The 15,934-nt window shown below is 45.8% G+C and overlaps 1 protein-coding gene across 1 annotated transcript in view; it reads left to right on the top strand.

The window, feature by feature from the left end:
• Window positions 1-15,934, top strand: part of IGF2R (insulin like growth factor 2 receptor) — a 243,002-nt gene that overhangs the window by 66,602 nt on the left and 160,466 nt on the right. The window contains exon 2 of the mRNA XM_077283114.1: window positions 14,242-14,384. Within this exon, the coding sequence (XP_077139229.1) occupies window positions 14,242-14,384 (143 nt within the window). The remainder of the gene's footprint in view (window positions 1-14,241; window positions 14,385-15,934) is intronic.

The following is a 15,934-nucleotide window of genomic DNA, read 5'->3' as shown; positions in this document are numbered from 1 at the left end:
TTGCTTATCCAATACCACAGGGTTAAAATAAATTATGGAACATAATACATGTAAAACTAAACATAATCAAACACTAGTGCACACAAACTCACAGCAGCATCAATATATTAATATACTGGTTAAGACTGTGCCGAAACGTAGCAAATTGAGCTGCAAAGTTGGATATTCTGTGCTGCCCTTCTATTCGCCTGCAGTGTGTATGCAGGAATGGGCTATTTCTCTAGTCACCTTCCACGACAGCCACTTCGGAAGTTCTCTTCCCCGCCCTAATAGGGGACTGGAACACAAAGAGGTTAAATACCCCTCCCCTTCCTGCAACCACCAGTGTTTTCCTGTCCCCTATGGGGCATGAAGAGGATCTGAAGGGGCTGCCGTGGCCGGCGATCGGAGCTCCACATACCTAAACAAGCTGAGCAGCTGATGTCTGACTCCCCTCCTCTGACGCTGCTCCCGTCTCCTCGCTTCTGCGGGACTCGGGACCTTCCTGCCCCTCCTGCACCTCCTCTGGGGGTAATGTGGGGCGGTGATGTGCATATCGGGGGCCTCCCGCAGCCCCCTGGTTTCCTCCATCCCCAGCTGCACGCTGGAGGTGGCTTGTCTTGGATCCTGTGACATCACTTCCGGGTGAACGCGCGACACTTCCGGGTCTTCCAAGTGCGTTCAACAGTGGAGAGCTCGCCGGTCAGCGTTTTCTCGTGTCGCTTAGGCCGGCCCGCTAAGGTAGCAATACCAGGGCGTCCCGGAGGGAAACCCCCCCAATCGGGCGAGGCGAGGAGGAGGAGCACATTGACGCTGGCCCACAATCCCATTTAAAAGATCCAGGTGGCAAGGTAAGCCTGTCTGACATTTACTGTGACGGACATGGACGGTGACAAACCCCCTTGCTCTGCATCTGCAAAACTCAGCATACCCCCTCCTACCGTAAGTAGCAGGTGTTGGGCCCAGCTATCATGTGTGTATATATGGGAAGAAACTCTGCCAACCCTATACAGATGAGATTCTACACGCTGAGCAGCCCTCTCTTATGGATAGCATCAGATCCCTCATTAAAGAAGAGGTCAACTCTTCCATGGCTACCTTCTCCTAGATTCCAGTACCTCAACCACCTCCTCCTAAAAAGAGGAAAAAGGCCCCAGTCGAATCCGACTCAGAAGAGATTCAATACTCTGGTTCGGAGGATGCTTGGGGAAAATGGGGGCTCCACTTCCACCCCCACCTTTTAATCAGAGAACAAAAAATATTATTTTAATTCTAAGGATATGGGTGACCTAATCAGTATAGTAAGAGGCACCATGGGGGTGGAGGATGAGGAAATTAAACTCACGGTACAGGACGAAATGTTTGAGGGTCTAAAGCTCAAAGATCAAAAGGGCTTTCCTGTGCATAAGAATATCCAGAATTTAATTCTACATGAATGGGGCCTCCCTCAAAAGGGTCTTACTATTCCCTCAGAGCTAAAGAACCGGTTTCCCTTAGACGGAGAAAACTCCTTATGGGAAACCCCAAAAGTGGATGTGCAGGTCTCCAGGGTAACTAAGAAAACAGCCCTTCCCTTTGAGGACTCTTCCCAGCTCAAGGATCCGATGACTCGAAAGATAGAGAGCTTATTAAAAAAGTTCTGGGACACCTCCACAAATTTACTAAAATCTAACATAGCCTCCACTTGCGTGGCCTGATCCCTGTTCGTCTGGTTATGCAAACTTGAGGATCACTTGACACAGGGCACCCCAAGAGAGGAAATTTTAGACTCCCTACCCCTGCTACAGAAAGCAACTGGGTTCTTAGCCGACACCTCGGCTGAGTCTGTCCGAGTAGCCGCAAAAGCTGCCGTCCTCTCCAACTCATCCAGAAGAGCACTTTGGATAAAATCTCGGGGGGGGGCAACTTTGTCTCCAAGTTATGTAGCATCCCCTTCCAGGGCCATAATGTATTTGGTCCCATTCTGGATATCATCTTGGATAAGGCAGCAGATAAAAAGAAATCTCTCCCTGAAAAGAAAATTCCTGAAAAATCCTTTTTTCGCCCCCCCCCCCCCGTGACCAATCTTCACAGAGGGGAAAAGGCAAAACAGGGAGATGGAGTTATCCCAAAGGAGGCAGGGGCAAGAACATCCTCGTCCCTCAGACTCAAGAAACCCCAGAAAAGCAATGACGGTGCTCCGGTCGGGGGTCGACTCTCACTCTTTTTCACCCAGTGGCAGTCCATCTCTGCAAATCAGTGGGTCCTTCATACCAAACGAGATGGACTAAAAATAGAATTCGAGAGACCTCCCCCTCAATGCTTAAGGATAACCTCCCTACAAACTCCACACCTCCAAAACTCCTTGTTGAAGGATCTACAAAATCTGCTCCAATCAAATGTGATCTCGCAGGTGCCGAAAATAGAGGAAGGATGTGGCCATTAGTCACGTCTCTTTCTAATAACAAAACCGTCTGGGAAGAACAGAATCATCATAAACCTGAAACCATTAAACGAATCAGTCCGGTACAGGAGATTCAAAATGGAAACAATCAGGTCAGTAATCCCCCTTATCGGACATAATTGGGTAATGACGACTGTGGATCTGAGGGATGCGTACTATCATGTACCAATCCACCCAGAACACAGAAAATTTCTCAGATTCGCAGTCTCCCAGGGGCAGCAAATCAAACATTTCCAATTTAATGTCCTACCCTTCGGCATCTCATCGGCTTCACGGGTTTTTACAAAAATTATGGCAGAAGCAATGATTTTCATCCATCGACAGGGAATATGCATTGTCCCGTATTTGGACGACTTTCTCATTATTGCGCCATCTATCCCCCTGGAAACAGATGTAACAAAAACCCTGGAGATATTACAGTTCCTGGGCTTGATCCCGAATCTGGAAAAATCAGAGATCCATCCTTCCACAAGGAGAAAATTCTTGGGAATTCTACTGGACTCAAAAGAAAGGACATCCTTTCTACCCAGAGATCATCAGATCAATCTTGTCCGCAAGATAACCAGATTCAGGGACCAGCGAGCGCCAACCCTCCTGAGAGCCAATGTCTGTGCTAGGATCCCTGACCGCATGCATCCAAGCGGTTTCCTGGGCTCAGACTCACACGCGAACCCTTCAGACTTACGTGCTTCTGTATTACAGGAGACGGCTGACTCCATTGAATCAAAGAATTCTTCTCCCGGGCCACGTAAAATCGGCCCTGAAATGGTGGTTGGATTACCAAAATCTTCAGTAGGGGTCAGATGGGATCAGTTTCCCCTAAAAACACTCTGCTCAGATGCCAGCAAGAGAGGCTGGTGTGCAGTGGTAGAGGGTTTCCACTTTCAGGGACTATGGAAATCAAGCATCAGCAGCAGTTCCTCGAACCTAAGAGAACTAAAGGCTGTGGAAGAAGCCCTAAAAGCATCATCGGTGCAGATCAAAAATCACCACGTTCGTATTTGCTAGGACAACATGACCACAGTAGCCTATCTATGACACGAGGGTGGAATGAAGTATGCTGGTCTGAAGGAAATAGCAGCAAGAATTTTCTTCTGGGCAGAGAAAAACTTTCTGTCAGTCACAGCGGTACATCTGAGAGGTTTAGACAATACTCAGGCAGACTTCCTCAGCAGGAAAGATATACATCCAGGAGAGTGGTGTCTGGACCAAACAGTATTCCGGTCCCTAACCTCAAGATGGGGAACTCCAGAGGTGGATCTGTTTGCCAACGGGCAAAATGCGAAGGTGGAAACATTCTTCTCTCTTTATCACACGGATGGGGCGCAGGGAATAGATGCCTTCTCACAACGGTGGAGGTTCAACCTTGCGTATGCATTTCCACCCATCCCTATGCTGGCAAAGACACTACAAAAGATCAGGACAGACCGAGTTATCACAATCTTAATCGCCCCACTGTGTCCCGGGCGGAGTTGGTACAGTGCCCTGATAGACATGGCTCTGGAAGGTCCCTACCTTCTACCTCAAAAAGTTGACCTCCTTCACCAAGGTCTCCTAATGCATCCAGACCTTCGCAGGTTGAACCTGGTGACATGGCTACTGAAGCCAGAATTTTAAGAGCCAAAGGACTCTCGGAAGAAGTGATCCAGACCCTCCAAAAATGCAGGAAGCCAGTAACCAAAGCCATCTATGCTAAGGTCTGGAAAAAGTTTACGTCCTGGTATTCCCCAGAAACGCCAGACCCCTTCAATCCCAATATAGCGCGAATCTTAGATTTTTTACAAAAAGGTTTAGAAATGGGCCCCCTAGCACGCTCAAAATGCAAGTATCGGCCCTTAGCACCTTCTTTGATTTTAAATTTAGCCAGCCACCACTGGATCAAACGCTTCATGACAGCAGCATCCAGAATTCGTCCTAGACTCCATAGTAGGGTGCCTTCTTGGGACCTCAATACTGTGCTTAACAGCCTAACCCAAGATCCATTTGAACCCCTGGAATCTATGAACATAAAAAAACCTAACGCTTTAAACAGTTTTTTTTAGTCGCAGTCACTACGGCTAGACGTATTGGAGAGTTGCAGGCCCTGTCAATACAGGAACCTTATCTGATGTTCACTGCGGATAGCATTATACTAAAACTAGATCAGTCCTTTCTACCTGAAGTGGTCTCAGATTTCCACAGGGATGAGGACATTGTACTGCCCTCATTTTGCCCAAACCCCTCCAACCCTAAGGAAGAGACTTTCCACACCCTTGGCGTTCGCAGGGTGGTCCTATTTTACCTACGACAGACTGAAGCCTGGCGAATTGATCAAAATTTATTCATCCTGTTCTCGGGTCGAAACAAAGGCAAGAAGGAGGCAAAAAAACACTATCCCAAATTGGATCAAACAGTCTATTTACCTGGCTTATTCATCACAGGTATTTAACCCACCTGCTTTACTGAAGGCACACTCTACCCGGGCAATGGCCTCATCATGGGCAGAGAGGGGGAATGCTTTATCAGAGCAGATATGCAAAGCCGCCACCTGGTCGTCCATCCACACGTTCACCAGACATTACAGGCTAAATTTCAATAGGTATTTAACATTTGGCAGACGAGTTCTGCAGGCCGTGATTCCCCCTAGATAAATTAGCTGTTGGTACTACTCCGAAGTGGCTGTCGTGGAAGGTGACTAGAGAAAATAGAATTAGGCTTACCGGTAATTCGGTTTCTAGGAACCTTCCATGACAGCACTAATTTGCCTCCCTATCTGATGTTCTTATTGGATGATTCCTGCACTTTTGTGGTAACTATACATGCTAGTGTGTCCAGGAAAACACTGGTGGTTGCAGGAAGGGGAAGGGGTATTTAACCTCTTTGTGTTCCTGTCCCCTATTAGGGCGGGGAAGACAACCTCCGAAGTGGCTGTCGTGGAAGGTTCCTAGAAACCGAATTACCGGTAAGCCTAATTCTTTCTGTTTTATAATCTGTATTACTCCAGTATGCCATTTATGTTTCTTCTGTATGTAATGGTGTGTTTTTTTTTGTTGTTTTTTTTTAAGAAACCTGTCTGTCATCTATTTTACTTGTCTGAATGAGACCGGCCTTTGAATAAAGATGAAAAAATCCATTTGTAAAATAAACTTCTCCATTAGTTCTTTTTACTACTAAGGGACCGATTCATTAAGGAGCTTCACAATCTGATGTAAATCTATTTATATAATTACCTTAAATTGTCTGTCATCCACTTCCGTCTGGACTTCCTCGAATCCCACAATCCACCGCGCCGCACCGGAAGTACGCCGACCGCCATATTGGAATACCCAAGTGATGGGTATTCCAATATGGCACCCGCTGGTGGTACCAGTCTGTCCGTCGCTCCCGTTTCACCTCGCTCCTCTCCGCAGCCCCCCGTCTCCCCTCACTCCTCCCGCCGACAATCCTAGCGGCGGCGGCTATGTTGGCGTGACAGAGTGCTGATCGTCGCTCACATGGATGAGAACAGGCACGGCAGATGGATCCCGTAGATGCTGCTCTCTGCTCTGCTGATTTCGGGGCTCCTGAGTGTGGAGGCGCAAGGAGCAGAGAGCGGCGGAGATGGTGAGAGGACAGGAGGAAATACTATATACTATGATGGAGGCCCGATGCGATATCATCGGTGGGGTGGTGACGTGCTGATGGGGCAGGCTTTGCAGCAAGCCCCCATCGGCACGTCACCACCCTCCCGAGGGCCTCCATCTAGTACCTTTAATAAGTTGTAACAGAGGTGTCAAACTGCATTCCTCGAGGGCCGCCAACAGGTCATGTTTTCAGGATTTCCTTAGCATTCCACAAGGTGCTGGAATCATTCTGTGCAGGTGATTAAATTATCACCTGTGCAATACAAGGAAATCCTGAAAACATGACCTGTTGGCGGCCCTCGAGGAATGCAGTTTGATACCTCTGAGTTGCAATGTGGAACTTTGTAGTTTTCGGGAAGCTATGTCAATATAAGCACAGGATGGGCAGGACGGGGCCTAGTCAGGTGCACCTCTAAAGTGGCACAACTCCAGAAATGCATGCCATCCCTTGGCTTGTGTACATGTCTGGTGACGGCACACGTTGGGTATCAGACTCATTAAACAGTGTACTCCGCTTAATGAATCAATGTACTCCAGCTAGCTCTTCATCAACACTGACGTGTGTTCCCCAGTCTTAATGAAATCGTTCTTTAGGACTCTTGCTGCCTCTTTTAACGCCCTAGATTGCTGTAACAACAAAGTGACTTCTCCATTTTACTTGCACTGACAGGAATAACATTGCGTGCATCAATGTCTTTAGTTCATATAACAAATGCTCTATAAACTGTACCTGAGACCTGCTCCTCTCTTGTAAAAGCTTCTTCTCACTGCCGCCCTCCGAGGCCCCAGTATGTTGTTTGCATTGGGTTGGGCTCCTCATGTGTCAATAACTGGCTTCTCCTTTATCCTGGTTATTATGAGGGCCTTGAAGCAAAACCAGGTTAGGTCTCATTGTTTTCTACTGGTAGAGCTGTATTCACTGTGGTGCAGACTGCTGCACAAAAATAGTGCCCAGCTATGGAGAGTAATAAGTCTGCGGAGCCGGGTTCACGTGTATGCTATTATTATTTCATGTATTACTTTACTTTTGAATATAGAACTATTTTTGGGGAGGGGGTGGCAAGTGAGGGGCAAAATAACCTACCGAGTTATGCAACCTGGCAGACCCCTGCAATAAGCTGTCCGGGTCCAGTACGGTGTTGTATTTTCTGTTTGTAATGAGAGACCAGGACGTAGATGTGGAGACTTGGTCATTGGTAGTCTGGAGATCTATATTCTAATCCATGCACCAGCTAAACGCCCTGTTCACAACCACAGCAGCTGCCGTCACGTTTGCTGGTAATTACTTTTGCAATGTGGTGATTGTGCTAATTGCAGTCATTAGAGAAATGTTGTGCCTTTGTTTTTCACCCTTCAGATTAGTTGTTAAGTCTCCCAGGCTATTCCTAGTTTGTGCTTTATCATGACTTTATTTTCCCAGTTCACGGAGGTAAGAGATTCTGTGACTGTCTGTCACAATGCCTTCCACAGCATTCACACATTGTAACCAGGGTGGTGGACATCTTGTCCTCGTTTTCAGATGTCACATTAAAATCAGTGAAAATGCTGGATAACAGCACATTGCTGTCAAATCAATGCATTTTTGCTCTGAATTTAGAAAAAATGTAAAATGCTATGTAAACTCTCTCCTTATACTCAATGCCTTTAAATCTAATCACCACCATAAACCTGACACATTTGGGATGTAGAAACTCTAAAAATGCCACATTATAATTTTTAAAGCGGTCCCTTCAGATAAGCCTCTACCTTATAGGGAACCTGTCGGCCTGTATTTGCTTCCTCTTCTGAGAGCAGCATATTATAAAAGAGACCCTGATTCCAGCAGTGGGTCACTTAGATTACTTGGTGAAGCTACAATCAGAATTTTTAGATGTAGCAGTGCTCAGAAAGCGATAGATAGATAGATAGTGCTCAGATTAGCATGTTTCTGTGTACATTGTTTATTGACAGTAAGCTGCTAATCGGTGCTGGGGGCAGAGTTGGACCAGGATGCACACAAGCTGTAGTCCTGTAGTAATAATCTCCTGCTGATGGAACACGCATTGTATTGAAACAGTCTAATAAGTGACACATCACTGAAATCAGTGTCTCGCTGCCCTCCTCATACTGTCCTCGGACCTGCTGGGACCAATGGGCAGACTTTTATGATGACACCAGCACAGCTTACTAATTGGTTGACTTTTCTTTTGTATTATTGCTGTCTGATTTTGCTCTGCTGGTCCGTCTCATGCATACAAATGCTTTGAATGAAGAGATGTTCCCTAGTCCATCTCCTGACTACATAGACCGGCAAAGCAAGAGGAACCATACATTTTTTGTTTAAAAGCACAGTGGCCTGTTTTAACTGGTACGTCTGAACTATCTCCTAATCTGGATTACCCACTGCACCCCAGAACCCCATGTACTCCTCTTCCTCTGTTTTAAGTGGTACGTCTAAACTATCTCTTTCCCTTTCCTCTTTCTGCTGCTCTTTCCCTGACTTTAATTCCATGTATCATACTTCAAATTTGCTGAATGCATATTGATACATCCATGCTCTTCACACCTAGCACTATCCTTCCATCTTATTCTGTCTTTCTTCAGCTTTGATGGTAGTCAAATGTTCTTTTAACTGCAATCTGTTAATTGTTCCCTGCTGTGAACTGTCCTCCAGCCCCTTCCTTCTCCTCCCTCCCTCCCTCTTTCACCTGGCTTCATTTCATGGACAGGAATGGTATAATTTGCATGTAGCTTGGTCAGATGTGACATCTTTTAAGTGTAGCATCAGAAATATACCGGAAATCGGCCAGATGGTAAGACTAATCACTGTCTTCTAATCTTGCTCACCATTTTTGCTCCACTAATCCTCACTCATCCTTCGCTAATTCCAAACTCCTGCACCCTTGAACAAAATAACTATCTCCCCCTCTCTCTTACCTCCCTACCTCGCTTCATCTGCAGACCTGCTCTTTAACCTCAGACTTCTGCCAAAATATAACATAAGCCGATCACTCTCTTTCACCCACCTGCTTTCCCTTTCTCTGCTCATTCTCACTGCGGGCGACATATCCCCCCAATCCTGCCCCCCCCCCCGCCTCATACATCTCACTAATCCTCACCCCTATCCTTCTCACACTAAGAGAAACTACCGCAATCCCTCACACTTAAAATCTGTGCCACTGACCCCCACCCCCCTGCTTCCTCTCTCTGGGGCACTTTGGAATGCCCGCTCCGACTGCAACAAGTTCCACGTGATCCACGATCTCTTTACTTCCCGCAACCTTTCCTTCCTGGCCCACACTGAGACCTGGCTGATGCCTGATGACACGGCCTCCCCTGCTGCACTGAGTTACGGTGGCCTCCAATTTACCCACACTCCTCGCTCTGGCAACAAACATGGGTGAGGAGTGGGTCTCCTTCTTTCTAAAAACTGCTCCTTCAACCCTATTCAACCCCCACCCTCCCTTATCCTCCCTTCTTTCGAAGTTCACTCTGTCCGTATCTACTCTCCCTCTAATCTCCAAATGGCATATACCGACCATCGGGCTCAGCCACTGCCTTCATTGACCAATTCTCCCCCTGGCTTCTTCACTTTCTCTCTGCTGACATCCCTACTATTTAACTTTAATATCCCTACTGACACCCGCCAGCCTGCAGCCTCCAAGCTCCTGGCCCTTACTTCATCCGTTGGACTTACTCAGTGGTCCTCCACAGCCACCCACACAGACAGACATACACTTGACCTCCTCTTCGCCCGCATCTGTTCCTTATCTAATCTCACAACCTCTCCCTTCCCCCTAACTGACCACCGTGTACTCACCTTCTCAACCTTGTCCTCCTCACCCGCCCTCCATGTCCAGCCACTGCCACATCCTCACAGAAACCTCGCACACCTAGACATTCACAGACTCTCAGACTCTCTTCAACCCTTGTCCTCCATATCTTCACTCCACAACACGGTCAGCGCCACCACATTCTATAATTCCACCCTCACATCAGCCATAGACTCAGTCGCCCCTCTCATGCATGGCAAAGTGCGACAAATCAATAGGCAACCCTATCACTAAAAAACTTTGACAAGCATCCAGGGTCGCGAAGCGGCGTTGGAAGAAAACACGCCTGCCAGACGACATTACTGCTTTCAAACAAGCTACACTTGCCTTCAAATTAGCCCTCACCTCTGCTAAACAGACCTATTTCACAAACCTTTTATCTTCATTATCCTACAACCCAAAACAACTGTTCAGCACATTCAACTCTTTATTCCACCCACCACTGCGACCTCCAGCTTCCCTCATCTCTTACGAGGACTTTGCCACCTACTTCAAAAACAAGATCGACCAAACAAGGCAAACCTTTACTGTTCCACCACCCCAACCACTCCATATACCAGACCTCTGCGCTTCCCTAATAACCTCCCTCTTCAACATCACTGAAGGAGAGCTTACTCACCTCCTTTGCAAATCACACCTCACCACCTGTGCACTTGACCCCATCCCTTCCCACCTGCTCCCCAATCTCAATCTAACATGCTCATTCCAGCCCTAACCCATCTCTTCAACCTATTGCTATCTTCTGGTACCTTCCCCTCTGCCTTCAAACATGCCACCATCATACCCATCCTCAAAAAAACTAACCTTGACCCAACTGCTATGCCCAGCTATCCCCCATATCACTTCTCCCGTTTGCTTCGAAACTCCTTGAGCAGCATGTCCATGCTCAACTTTCCTCCCACCTCTCATCTCTCTCCTTGAAAACCTCCAATCTTGCTTCCGCCCCCACCACTCCACCAACACTTCCCTGACCAAAATTACTAATGACTTACAGCCAAAACTAACAGACAGTTCTCCATCCTCCTCCTTCTCGACCTGTCCTCTGCTTTCGACACAGTCAACCACTGCCTACTGCTACAGATTCTTTCTTCCCTTTGCATCAAAGACCTTGCCCTGTCCTGGATTGCCTCATACCTTTCCAACCCCACATTTAGCGTTTCCCACTCCCACACTACCTCCTCATCCTGCTCTCTCTGTTGGAGTCTCTCAAGGCTTTGTCCTAGAGCCTCTACTTTTTTTCCATCTATACCCTTGGCCTAGGACAACTCATAAAGTCCCATGGCTTCCAGTACCACCTGTATGCGGGCAAAACTCAGATCTACCTCTCTGGCCCAGATGTCACCTCTCTGCTGTCCAGAATCCCGGAGTGTCTATCAGCCATATCCTCCTTCTTCACCTCTCGCTTCCTAAAACTCAGTGTAGACAAAACCGAACTCCTCATCTTTCCCCCATCTTGTGTATCCTCCGTACCTGATCTATCTATTATGGTAAACGGCATCACGTTCTCTCCCGCACCTTAAATTCGTTGCTTCGGGGAAACTCAACTCTGCCCTGTCCTTCAAACCGCACGTCCAAACTCTTGCCACCTCCTGTCTCCTCCAACTCAAAAATTATTGCCAGAATCCATCCCTTTCTCAGCCCATAATCTACTAAAACTCTTATGCGTGTTCTCATCATCTCCCGCCTCGATTACTGCAACACCCTCCTCTGTGGCCTCCCCGCTAACTCTCTTGCACCACTCCAGTCTGTCCTCAACTCTGCTGCCCGGCTAATCCACCTCTCTCCTCGCTACTCCCCTGCTTCTCCCCTCTGCAAATCCCTCCACTGGCTTCCCATTCCCCAACGATTCCAGTTCAAACTACTAACACTGATCTACAAAGCCATCCACAACCTGTCCCCTCCCTATATCTCTGAACTAATCTCCCAATATCTTCCCTCACATATTCTTCAATCCTCCCAAGACATCCTTCTCTCCTCCACACTTATTCATTCCTCACACAACCGCCTCCAAGATTTCTCCCGAATATCCCCCATCCTCTGGAATTCCATGCCTCAACACATCCGATTATCCACCACCCTCAGATCCTTCAGACGGAACCTGAAAACTCATCTCTTCAGGAAAGCCTTCAGCCTGCAATAACCATTCTGCCGCCTCTCCACTACCCGAGCTGCTACACCCCCGACCTTCTGTGTCTTCCCCATTATCCCGTAGAATGTAAGTCCACAAGGACAGGGTCCTCTCCCCTCTGTATCAGTCTGTCATTGTAAATTTGTTTACTGTAAATGATATCTATAACTCTGTACATAACCCCTTTCTCATGTACAGCACCATGGAATTAATGGTGCTATATAAATAATAATAATAATAGAAACATTTCGCTACCTGTACTGCTTCTTATCACTGGTTCAATTTTAGTGTTTTGTTTTTTTTTCTAATTGGAAGGACTCTTGACAAAAGTCATCTGACCAAGGAGACCTCAGTCCTGTCAATATGCAGATGACACTTGCACCATAAACATACAGAATTCAACAACAACTGAGCTAAATATGTGACGTTTGTAAACTTGTTCTACAACTTTTTAGAGTTGTTAGGTTTACATGATGGTATTAGATTTTTTTTTTTGTAAACTATAGTCATGTTTATCCACTAATTGCTTGGACAGGTAAAGGGGAAAAAGTCACCTTTACTTGTATGATTTTAAAGAAAGTCTGTCAGCACAAAATGACAGGTTAGACTATGCACAACCCTGGGTAGGGGACATACAGTGGCTTGATCAGAGATAAGCTGCAGCCCGGACTTAATCTTCATGTTCAATCCGTACATAGGCGGGTCATGCCATCAGTGATTGGGTGCCGGGGTCACGTGTCACAACACCTCACGAGAGCCTCGGGGAGAGCGAGTGCCGACAACACGGGAATGGCGCCAGCAAGGAAATTTGGTTACATGCTTTTTTTTAATTTTTATTTTATTGGGGCCAAACATTTACTGTAGTTCAAGAAAGGGTTGTTCTAGTGGTGGACAACACCTTTAAGCAAAATGGGATAGGGAAGATGGCCCTGGTCGAGGAGAAGATGGATTGTGTGAAATACAGGGATATTCTTGAGCAAAACCGGTTTCAGTCTGTCAGTGATTTGAAACTGGGACGGAGGTTTACCTTCCAACAAGACAATGACCCAAAGCTTACTGCTAAAGCAACACTACAGTGGTTTAAGGGGAACCGTGTAAATGTATTGGAGTAGCCTAGTCACAGCCCAGACCTTAATCCAACTGAGAATCTGTGGTCAGACTAGAAAATTTCTGTTCACCAGAGGAAACCATCTAATATGAAGGAGCTGGAGCAGTTTTACTTTGAAGAATGGGCAAAAATCCCAGTGGCAAGATGTGGAAAGCTCATAGAGACTTATCCAAAACTACTTGCAGCTGTAATTACCGCAAAAGGAGGCTCTACAAAGTACTGACTTTAGTGGGGGGAATAAGTACGCACGTTGGAGTTTTCAGTTATTTTGTCATATTTGTTGTTTGCTTCACAATATATAGAAAACCTAATGTTCAAAGTCGTAGGTATGTTCTTCACACAACTTGACGCAAACTCAAAAAAAGACTGTGAAATTCCAGGTTGTGAGGTAGTAAAACATAAAATTCCAAGGGAGGTGAATACTTTTGCAAGCCGTTGTAGCACTAATTAAATTCATACCTTTTAGTGTCCAAATCAGTGGCTCTGCTGTTCTTTACTCAAATTTGCTAATGAGGTGCACCCATGGTCTGACCAAGCAGTTTAGTGTACCTTCTCGCCTTATTGTTTTGCATATTCTTTGACAGCTCTGGATTTTCAAGAGCCAGAGGAGAACGAAGTTGGATGGAAAACAGGTAGTTAGGAATTGTCACTTAACACTTCAGTCATGCCCATGGTGCAGTGAGCTCCTCATTAGCATATTTGAAAAAATGATCAATTTCTGGAAAACATAGCATTTGGATGCGAAAAGGTTTTAGTTGACACTGATGGCACCAGCTTGAATGTTATGGTATCCCGATATTATGTTTGCATACTTTTTTCTGGTGGGCCCAGCATTATTCGGATAGCCCAGTGATTGAAGTAAGAACCATGTTATGTTTGCCTCACCTTTACAAAAAAATTCCCAAAGAATTTCATATCGGCGATAAATACGAGGAATCCATACATTTTTTTTTTTGAGTGATCTAGATAATTTGAACACTGATCTGTAATATGACTGTGTGTATAAGGCCTTAGGGCTTATAGCAGTTGTCTCACTTGTTTTTGTGGGCATAATGTTTTTTTTTGTTTTTTTTAAACATGAAAATGGAGTCATCTCCTGTCCATGATAATGGTTATGTCTAGTACGAAAGTGTTTAAGTTTTATTAACTTTTTTATTTTTTCATTACAGACATTCATGGGAAGCCTTAGATGATGAGGCGGATGTTCACTACAAAATTAATGTCTGTGAAAATTTTCCAGCAGAGGAATGTGGGGGGACTCAGTGTGCCATTTGTGCTCATGATGTGAAGAAAAACAAGTATCAGTTAGTTGGTAAGTGGGAAACCTTTCCATGTTATCCCTTCCATCTACAGTGTTACGTGGGACTACAGTAATATTTTCATAATTGAATCTTGCCCATTTGCAGATATAGGTGGATATGCGGTTTTCAAATAACACATTTTCGTACACGAAGACCCCCATACTTGTTAGATTATAGCCTCTGCACCATAATTGATTTTGGAGGCCTCCAGACTCTCCTGGCAGATAAGAGTTGGGTAGGTTGAATTAATAGGTGCAAACCTCCAGTTCTCCAAGAGAGGCCACCACCTGGGCTTCCCCCCTCCAAAGATAAAGCATGAATGCTTGTTATGTATGGGCTGATTGGGTGATATAGTTGGCAGCCCAAGGGTACGTGCACATCGTCAGTAAACACTGGGGGTTGGACCTGGTGTACTTGTGCAGCATTCAACCCACAGTGGCCAGATGTTACAGCATACAAAATCTAATTCGTGTTGGGGAGATGATTTGTCTTATAAAAATCTTTTAGTAGCACTGAACAGCCTTCGTGCCACAGCCTTTGCCCCATTAATTATGGTCCCATACAATCTCCTAAAATAATCACTCGATATGGTTTGTGACATAATAAAGGCTGCATTCACACTGGATGTGTCCATGTTCTCACAATATAATTAACAGGGTTTTAATTTGCCCTCCGTTGCACTAGTATATGTCCATGCTTACATAAAGCAGTTCATTCCACCACTGAGCTACTGTATACCAGCAATGAGGACTGGTCTAAATCCCGTTGACCACCTGTGGAAAGATCTTAAAATTGTGGTTGGTATAAGGCGCCTTCAGATATGAGACCTGGAGCAGTTTATAATAGAAGTGTGGTCCAAAATTCCAGTTGAGAGATGTAAAATGCTTGTTGATGGTTATAGGAGGCGATTGATTGCAGTTAATTATTCCAAAGGGTGTGCAACCAAATATTAAGGTGAGGGTGCCAACAACTTTGTCTGGACCATTTTTGGGGTTTTGTGTGAAAGTACAGTATGTGCAATTTGCCTTTTTTCATTCTTTTTTTGTGCTGTTCCAATACACATAAAGTAAATAAATGGGTAGAACACAACATGTGTAACGGCAATAATTTTCTGGGAGAAATACTTAATTTTCTTGAGCAATTTCAATGGTGCCAACTAGTGATGAGCGAGTGTACTCACTGCTTGGCTTTTCCCGAGCACGCTCGGGTGACCTCCGAGTATATGTTAGTGTTCGGAGATTTAGTTTTCATCACGGCAGCCTGGCTAGTTTTACATCTACTAGCCAGGCTGAGTACATGTGGGGGTTGCCTGATTGCTTGGGAATTCCCACATGTAATCAAGCTGGCTAATAGCTGTAAATCATGCTGCTGAGGCGATGAAAACTTAATCTCCGAGCAGTCATAAATACTCGGAGGACACCCGAGCGTGCTTGGGAAAACCCGAGCAACGAGTACACTCGCTCATCACTAGTGCCAACACTTTCGGCCATGACTGTATGTATATGTACATGTCTTGACCCAGTGACCGATGTAGACCTTTGTATTAAGAACAGATAGTTTA

This window comes from Ranitomeya variabilis, chromosome 2, assembly GCF_051348905.1.
Source record: "Ranitomeya variabilis isolate aRanVar5 chromosome 2, aRanVar5.hap1, whole genome shotgun sequence".
NCBI classification, from domain to species: domain Eukaryota; kingdom Metazoa; phylum Chordata; class Amphibia; order Anura; family Dendrobatidae; genus Ranitomeya; species Ranitomeya variabilis.
The sequence above is the reverse complement of the archived record's forward strand: the minus strand, read 5'-3'. Positions and strand labels throughout refer to the sequence as shown.